Consider the following 9197-nt stretch of genomic DNA (forward strand, 5'->3'; position numbering starts at 1 on the left):
TTCTTCGTCGGCAGCAGGGTCATGACTTGTGGTTGTCTTGAGTTAGCAGTCTGGTCGTCCGATCGATTTTCGCTACATGTGAGGGGAGTATAAGGAATGTAGCCCTTTCCAGTAACATGCATGTAGGTTGACTGACACAGCACGAATCAAACTCACAGCTTCTAGTTCGAGAGGCAGGGTCGCTAACCACTATGCACACCATGCACATGTCTGCTTGAATCCTATGGTAATAAATGAGGGAGAGTTACAGACTATAGATCCCTCACCTGTGAAGGGGAGTTTCACTGAAGATGTTCTCCTTACTGAGACTGTCTCTTCCTGTGTGCTCGACAAGTTTCTTCACAGCTTCTACCTTTCCACCATAGCAGGCACTACAAAGTAAAAAAACACAAGACTTTGGAGGGGATTCAATACATGCAGTTACAGCATAAAACACACACGTCAAATGAAAGGTACATCATGTACATTTGATTTGAGTGTTTTATGCTGCAAAAGATACACTTTTTTGATAACATGCATTTCAAGACTATGACTATGTAATAATTCACTTGTGCAATGTGCATTATTGAAATATTCCAATCATCATCTTAGCTACCAACAACCTCAAAGAATAGAAATTCTACAGAAAACTGATGAGTTAAGGTAAAATCAAGTCAGACTCTGAGACTGCCATATTTTTAGATATTCAGATGGCTCTTTCTATATCAATACACTACAGAATAAAAATCACAAACTTACTGAGCAAATTCTATCTTAAATCTGCCTGACTATTAATGGATATAAATAGCACTTACAGATGATAATTACAACTAGATGATCACATTTTGGAGTAAAACAATCAATTTAATTGTACAAATGTAGATGATAAGAAGGGGAAGAAGAAGAAAAAAGAAGAAGTACTAACAGATGCAGGGGTGTATCTCCGTAGATGTTGGATATGTGTGGCTCCACCCCCCTGTCAGGCTGTAACAGGTAGTTCAGGACGGGGAGGTGGCCGTGTCTGCAGCAGAAGTGCAGGGGGGTGTGCTCCTCATTGTCTCGTACATTCACTGTCAAGAAAAAAAACAGACAAACCATCTTTAGTTTCATTGTGTTGGTTAATCAACATCTATATATATTGCGTTATTAGGCCACACCAATTTAATTTCTTGGTTCACGGATTCGCTCGCTCCTATTTTTTGGAAAAAAAAATAAAAATAAAAATTACCACTCAGCAGATTTTCACCATTAATGAAGCCATTCACCAACTTTCTGGTGTAGCAAATTGGCCTTTATATTATAAGCTCCTTAAAGTGTGGGTACAGGTGCTGTTACTGTACAATAATAGTGTTTTTGTACTTATTTCAAGCTGAAAACTTTTTTTCTTTATGTTTTGGATTAGCCGTTACCTTTAGCCCAACCATTTTACAATTTTTATTTTTATTTTTATTTCGCCCTCTCGCTCCATATCTTTTATGAAAAAATCTGTGAACCAAGAAATTAAATTGGTGTGGCCTTAGCACCCAAACAAAAATATTTCATCTGCTGGTGTTTTGGTACACTTAATCTAAAGCAACCATACTCAGGGCCGGGTGAAGTCTTCGAAGCCTCGCTATCTTGTGACATAGCAGCAAGGATGCAGTCCCAAACTTGACTGGACTCAACAAAAGAGAAAGATGGGTGCATAGTCAGTCACATTTGGGATTGCATCCTTGCTATGAACCATAACAGAGTGGCCAAGGCACAGTAGATTGCAGTCATGTTTGGGACTTCATCTAGGGTTCTCCCCAGAATGTTTTAGTATAGTGGAGGGGCTGGCAAAAATAACCCGCACCAACGCGCTGCACTTTCATGAAAATGGGTTCATTTTGCAATGACGGGGTGTCAAATACTACAAGTATAATATACTGTTGTTATTCCTTTGTTGTGAAGTGGCAAAACTACTATTGTTTTGATCATTGCTCATTCACAAGTTTTTGCAGACAATGCTGACTGGAAAAGTGATGCCACTTGGTACAAAAATCTGTGAATTGTCATTAATCTTAGCAAAACTAACAAAGAAAATAGGGAAGAAACACACTAAATTTGAAAAGTAGTATAGTGGAGCTGGCTGAGAGTATAGTGGAGGGCCTCCCTTATTCCACTCTCTGGGGAGAACCCTGTCATCCATGCTGCTATGTCACAATGCTGTTATGTTAAACAAACAAAAAAGTGACAAGAAATGGTACAGTTCAATAGGACTTGATGAAGGTACTTAAAATGGCACAGGACTATAAAAAAAAGTTGTAATTACCAAAAGATAATCTCAATACATAAGAAAACAAAAAACGTCTGTAACATACAAAGAAAATCCCTACTATACTTGAGTAACTATGGAAAATCTCACCATCTGCTTTGTTTTCCTCCTTGCCATCTACCAGTAGCTGCACATGTTTCAGGTGGCCTTTAGCACAGGCCAGGTGCAGTGGCCTGTCACCCACTTCACCTGGGGAGTTGATGTCTGCACCATGTCTTATCAACGTCTCTGCAATCTGAAGAAAAGAATAATAATCATACAGTCACATAACTTTTTATATTTGAAAGCAATTCAATTTCTTCCGCTGGATAAAAATATTTACTTCCAGATGTTGCTAGTGACATCCATCACTCTTCTTCAGCATCACTAGAATGAGCTAGCGAAACATCCAGAAGTAACGTATGATTTTTATCCAGTTGTAGAGATGAATTGTCCTCAGATATTGTGTACCTGGATTTCTAACCTTCATAAACATATAGCACACATCTATAGTAATGTCAAATCATTTCTAATGAAACTTATCAACAACATTGTGAGAATAAAGTTATTTCTATTCTGATGTTATAACATGCAATTTGCAGCCTGCAATCTAACTGTGCTATGAGCACCCCCTGGCAGCTAAAAGAATATTGCAACATTGTGGTACATCACACCTTTTTGTGTCCAAAGTAGCAGGCGAGATGTTACTTACTTGTTCCTATTTCTATTCTGAACAAAAATTTGACATTATATTAACATCTCCATGCAATTTGTAGCCTGCAATCTGGCTGTGCTATTAGCGCCCCCTGGCAGCTCAAACTATATTGCAACATTGTAGTACATCGCACCTTTTCGTGTCCGAAGTAGCAGGCGAGATGAAGAGGAGAGAACTTGACGACGTCCTGCGCGTTGACCGACGCTCCTTGCTCTAAGAGAAGATCCACGACCTCCTCGTTGCCACACATACAGGCGATGTGGATGGGATGTACACCACCGAACCCTGACAGACTGATGTCTGCCTTGTGGTCCAGCAACAGCTTCATTAAATCTATATCACCCTGTAATAGTCATAGACACGATTAATCTTCACTACTATCATAACAGATTATAGATCTATTATAGCTTACAAAAGGATCTGGAGCAACTGCCATTCAATGCTAACTCAGGTGACCTCAATTCCACCGCAATTGCCCCAGGTGCGGCCATAGGACTGTAGGCTTATTTATGAATGGTCTTCAAGAAGATGTTGGGGTGAAGAATTGTCAAGTTTTCTGATTGGCTAGCCTTTCTGATAGTCCTTCACAACAGGTCAGAAAATGTCAAGATTTTCTACCTTAACATCTGCTTAGAATTTATATGTCAACTTCTGTTCTGGTAAAATGTTATATCAATAATAGAAATTTTGGCCACAACTTCTGGGATTTTGATGTGACTTGATTTCTGTGTCTTTCCATTTGATAAGACATGACTTATAAAATCAAAAGTTCTTCTGATTCAATTTTTCTTCCTTCTAGATGTCATATAAATGATATCTATTCATTTATTTATTTCATCTTGAAACAAATGGGTAGCCCCTACAACAGTGCATAGTTGATTTCCAAGGGGGCCCATCAAACATACATTCTATTATAACAGAAACAATCAAGAACAAACCAAAATGCTAAGAAACAATTTTACCTTTTGGCAATACCAACGCAACACTATGTGTGACTTTCCTCAACATATACCAGGGCTTTAGCCAGCTCGAAATTTTTTTCCGTCAGCCAATTACAATCGTCGCGAAAACCGCGAAAATTAATTAGAAGGACTGAACTGAGACCTTGAAAAACGGGTTTTAATGAGATTATCGTATGCGAAAGGGCGCCGACACACATTGTCAACAATCATAACAATAGCAAAACAAACAGCGTGTGGCTTTTACGGCCGTGGACGGCGTAAGCCGCCTGTAGCTTCCACCAAGGATTTTTGTCCGTCAAGGTTGACGGATTGGTTCTAAAATGTTTCCGTCAGACGCAGCAAATTCCCGTCAATTGACGGAAAAATGGACGCTGGCTAGAGCCCTGACATATACCCACCCTGTATGTTGCCAGATGTAGTGCTGAGAATCCATTCTTGCTCATCTGTCCAGGCTCCACCCCCTGGGACAACAGCCACTCCACATGCCCCCTCTCTCCTGCAGGGATGACACTCAGGGGCAGCAGGGTCAGTCCATTCGGGGGCGGGGGTGGCGGCCCATTCTCTGTCTCCTTCTCAAGGAGGTCTTCGTCTTGGGAGACCAGCTCCTTTATTTTCTCAAGGTCACCTCGACTGGAAGGTTAAAATGGGGAAAAGGTACAATATTAACTTTTGCATGCTGCATCACCAACAAAGTATCTGCCACAAAAAACATCAAGACCAAAGCATGTCCAAAAAAAAACCCTGCAGTTTTGCTGCAGTACCAAGATCACATACTAGGAGGCCCAAATTAAAACTTGGCCTTTGTCTTCCCAACACATATTGACAAATCAAATATCGTTGTAATCCAGCGAGAGATTCTTGAGTTATGCTGATTACATAAATAACACAACACACACACACATACAGACAGACACATACACACACACAAACACACCCAATACAATTTCCCCTTTTTCATGGAGATAATAACCCAGTCAGAGTATGATTTGGACATGTAGGGTCACTTGTATCATGTTAAAGTTTAAAATTGCAAGCCTGAAAACCTTCTTTGCATAGCCTATTAACCCTCAGTGAGCTATGGTAGTTATCTGACAACAAATTTGTATTGGCAGGGTAAGACATGTCCATTGGCCCAAATGCCTGGCGCAAGTGAAAGTGCTTGTCCGTTGCACTTACCAAAGGAGCCATAGTGATTTGGGTACATATTGGTATACCAGCTGAATAAATTGCGCTCTCAGCAATTTGCCCGGTGTTTTAGGTAAAACAGTTACATGCTTCAAATGTAAGCACTTTTTTAAATTGCAAAACAGAAAAAAGAATTTCCTAGCTGCTGGTAAAAAATGCATATAGATACTTGTATGTCAGTTTTAGGCTAATAAAAGTTTGTCTGGACAAGTGGAAATGACATGATATACATGTACAAACATACCACCTACTAGTAATACAGTAAAGACCAGTGAATTTTGGAGACTTGAACAACCCGCGTGGGACCGCGTGGCGCAATCGGCAGCACATTTGACTCAGGTCCAGAAGGTCCTGAGTTCAAACCCTGCCGTGTCACCGGTCTTGTGCCCTTGGGAAAGGCACTTTACACGACTTTCCTATATAGGCTACAAAAGTCTTCAGCAAATTGAAGTTGGTAGCCTCAAAAACGGAAGAAAAAAAAAACCCTGATTGGTTACAGTTAACCTGGCAGCAGTGAAAAGGTTAGTAAACTGTGTGATATATTGTTGATATTTACATTGACAGCAACACAAAGCATGCTTGGCTCTTAGATTAATTATGCATAAGCCTCACACCTACAGATTTGTCATAGTCATTAAATCTTAAGACAAGTAAAGGATGTATAAGTTGACATTTCAGTTCATCATTTCTGAAGGCAAAATAAACGGACATTTTTGTCAGAATCGCCCCAAGAGGGGATCACTGGAGGGGATTACCATGGATAGACAATGTCAAGGCAGATATTCGAAACCTCAACAATAACATGCAAAAAGCCAACCCCCTTGACAGAGGCGGACGGAGATCAGCAATCAGACCTAAACGACATCCCGCATAGTCCAACCCTTGCAAGACAGGGAACAATGGACGGTAAACCGGATAATGAAGAAAAAAAAATGAAATAATAATTTTACCTGCATGCTGCCTGGATATCTGTTAGCTCCACTCCTTCCTTCACACGAAGGTCCTCACTTAGCCGGGACCTCAGCACCGAGTAACTCTCACTGATCTTTTTCTTCCATTCCTCTGCAGAAAAAAGATATAAAGAAACAGTTCGTTATCTCCAGAGCTTAGGAACCTTTAGTGCTTTAAATTGCTATCGGCACATAAAAAACTTATATCCCGTGTATATGAAGTTGGAATCCCAAAGGAAACAGAAATCAAAGCAGTTTTTGTATACCATGAAGAATGAAATACATTGTATATCAGATGTGGATATCATATGTACATTGTATTATAATATAAAACCCTAGTCCAGGAGCTTTAAACTTGAGTGGTAAAAATCTAGTAACGATATCAAAAAGTATAACTCCAACAATACTTTCTTTCTTATATCTAAACTTCAATCAAAAAAGGAGATGTAAGTCAGTAGATGAACTGTCTTCTGATAAGAAAGTCTTAATTAGCCACGATGCCTGTTGACCATTTCACAAAGGGGTTAACATTGCAGCCTTATGATACCATAGTATACACTATATATACTACCCTGGGCAAAGGTGCATCTAAATATAATTGAGACTGCTATTAATACAGAAATCATGGCATGAGTAAAAGTAAATGGTGGTTGGTCAGCCAGGGCTATGTGTACAGGGACATCTATATACGTGGCTGGTGCAATGACTGGCATCCTCTTTTACCTACTTCTGGCCATATTTCAAACATGTGCCATGTAGAAATGGTCTGGTTAAACTATCAATAAACTGCATTTAAAAATCTTGCCTAAATGGTACAAGAGCATGTTTATAATGATATTTCAAGTTTTCAATTATCAGACTAAACTGTAAAGAAATTGACAAATATGAAACCAGCTCAAAAACTATATGCAAGAGATTTGTAAAAAGTAAAAACCAAACCAAATTAATGAGGAAGGAGAATTTTGCATGCATTGAATGAAATAATACACATTGAAGAAGATTGATGTCACTCAAAATGTCTCAAAATAATGTCCATATTTTATCCAGTTGTAGGCAATGAATTGTATTTGAAATGAATATTGTTTGTGCCTGGATGCCTGGATGTCGAACATTCATAATATTAATAGTTTGTATCAAATTATCATGTTCAGTACCATTATTCAGGTAGTTCTCAGCTCATTCCTGCCATTCTGGTGATTTGTTTGGCATATTTTGGGTTCAAGATGTGTTGTAACTTTAATTTCTTTTTACAAATCGTCGGATTCCGCTTTGCAAATATCGGCTTTGGTTTGGTATACAAAGGTGCTAATGGCAAATGGTTTGGGATTTCAGAATTCTTTGCAAGTTGCCGGTTTTTGCTACAAAGTGTATTGCAATTAACTGGTTCTTGCTATACAATTTATGAAAAAGTTCCTTGGATGATGTGCCTTCTAGCCTGGATACCAGACCCCAACCCGATCTCAAAAATATCTATCGTGTGGACGATAGATGTTTTTGAGATCGGGCTGGGGTCTAGTATCCAAGCTAGAACTAATGCATCTTCAACATGATTGCAGTGTCATAGAGAAAGAAAGTAACATCTAAGGCACAATCTAGACACGGTTTTTCCCGATATCGGTGAGCCAACAACCTCTCGCCGACAGCTTTTTTTCAGCGTCTAGATGGAACTGCAATATCGCCGTCAAGATATCGGGAAAATTTCTCCCGAAAGGTCCGGACCATTCGTACGATACCTTACCAGGGGTTTCCGACAGCTTCGCGCGCGTGTAGATGCTTAACGACTTCGGGAAGGCTCATTAGCATATAACGCAATTGGGAAAATCGCGCTATATGTTTATGACTGCAAGCGCCATGGGTGTCCGGCCCCCTACGTTCTAGATCCCTCCCGACATCTCCACAGATATCGGTAAAAACTGTGTGTAGATTGGGCCTAAGGCTGTACTACTGTTACAGTACTACTACAGACCTGCACATGAATGTTTTGGGCGTGACTTGTACTGTCCCATCCAGTTCCCTTCCCTGCTCCAGGGTAACTTAGTGATGGTACTGAGGAGTACTGTCTTCCGCACTGGAAAACAACAACAAATAGTTACATGTGTGAATTACACAAACAATTAACTGCAACGTTCAGCTAACACACATGAATACACATTAAAAATATCATGTTGCTATTTCGAAGATGCACAAATAGTAAAATTCGGTGACGTTAGAAAAATGCACAAGTAACGTTACTGTATATAACGGTACATGTACATCTTCAAATTATAACATATTATAATATGCTTGCAATAAACAATTTTAGGAGATACCTGATGATGTCCAGATATAGCGTTGTTATGAATCAGGAACAAAGACCATACTATGCTGGGACGATTTCTGTGTCGTTGTTTCGTTTCCCCAATTTCACCAGAAATATAGCTAGAGCAAAAGCTTTTGCATGAGCCTCCCCTCCCCACTAGTAGTAGCAACCAAGCATCCCGTTACTTCTAAGTATCGCACAGCGCAATTTCACACGGATTGTAGGCTGAACACTGGGCAAACTTTCCACTGCGCGTCATCACAAAGCTATGGGATAAGGGTGGGGGAACGGGATGTAAAGCCCCTGACTATATTTGGATCGCCTGGAAATATTTTCGTCTGCTGGCGGAACAGACCGAAGTGAAGCTCCACCGCGCGGATCGTACCCACCCAAACACCTTTGTCTTCCTGTCCTCTCTGTGCGATAGTTGAGGGAAAATCCGTGTTCGAAGATGGCTAAGTTGGTGCTGGTGTCTTTCTGGACGCTGTAGAGCAAGCAGGTTGAGCTACACGTTGTCCACGATGGAAGATTTCTGACTACAAATTCTTGGCGCTTGCACAGAATCCCGCGAGCCGGTCTCTGAATCGGGGTGAAGTTCAGGCATCAAATGACGGGCGACTAGAACGACAGGGGGTGGCAGGATAATAACTACACATTACTTTGCGATTAACTTGCCTAATTACGACAAAGATAAAATAGAAAATGTATTAAATTATCCAAATTTTAACATAAAGTATCGATACTGCATCAAAATATCTCTTTAATATGTAATCAAACACAATTCTTAACATAAAATCCCCCATTCACTTCTGGTATAGTCTGTTACAGTCAA

At 40.0% G+C, this 9197-nt stretch overlaps 1 protein-coding gene across 3 annotated transcripts in view; it reads right to left on the minus strand.

The window, feature by feature from the left end:
* Nucleotides 1–8987, minus strand: part of LOC118420438 (serine/threonine-protein kinase TNNI3K-like) — a 27317-nt gene extending 18330 nt beyond the window's left edge. For 2 of the 3 annotated variants that reach the window (XM_035827234.1, XM_035827231.1), the window contains exons 1-8: nucleotides 8755–8987; nucleotides 8033–8134; nucleotides 6067–6178; nucleotides 4330–4561; nucleotides 3103–3312; nucleotides 2366–2510; nucleotides 905–1049; nucleotides 267–371 (exon numbers count right to left, since the gene is read on the minus strand). In XM_035827234.1, coding sequence (XP_035683127.1) covers nucleotides 267–371; nucleotides 905–1049; nucleotides 2366–2510; nucleotides 3103–3312; nucleotides 4330–4561; nucleotides 6067–6178; nucleotides 8033–8072 — 989 coding nt within the window. In that variant the 5' untranslated portion in view covers nucleotides 8073–8134; nucleotides 8755–8987. Of the gene's footprint in view, nucleotides 1–266; nucleotides 372–904; nucleotides 1050–2365; nucleotides 2511–3102; nucleotides 3313–4329; nucleotides 4562–6066; nucleotides 6179–8032; nucleotides 8135–8375; nucleotides 8724–8754 lie in introns of those variants that run through there. The other variant, XM_035827233.1, reaches the window with a different exon arrangement.
* Nucleotides 8988–9197: the final 210 nt, after the last annotated feature.

This window comes from Branchiostoma floridae, chromosome 8, assembly GCF_000003815.2.
Source record: "Branchiostoma floridae strain S238N-H82 chromosome 8, Bfl_VNyyK, whole genome shotgun sequence".
Lineage (NCBI taxonomy): Eukaryota > Metazoa > Chordata > Leptocardii > Amphioxiformes > Branchiostomatidae > Branchiostoma > Branchiostoma floridae.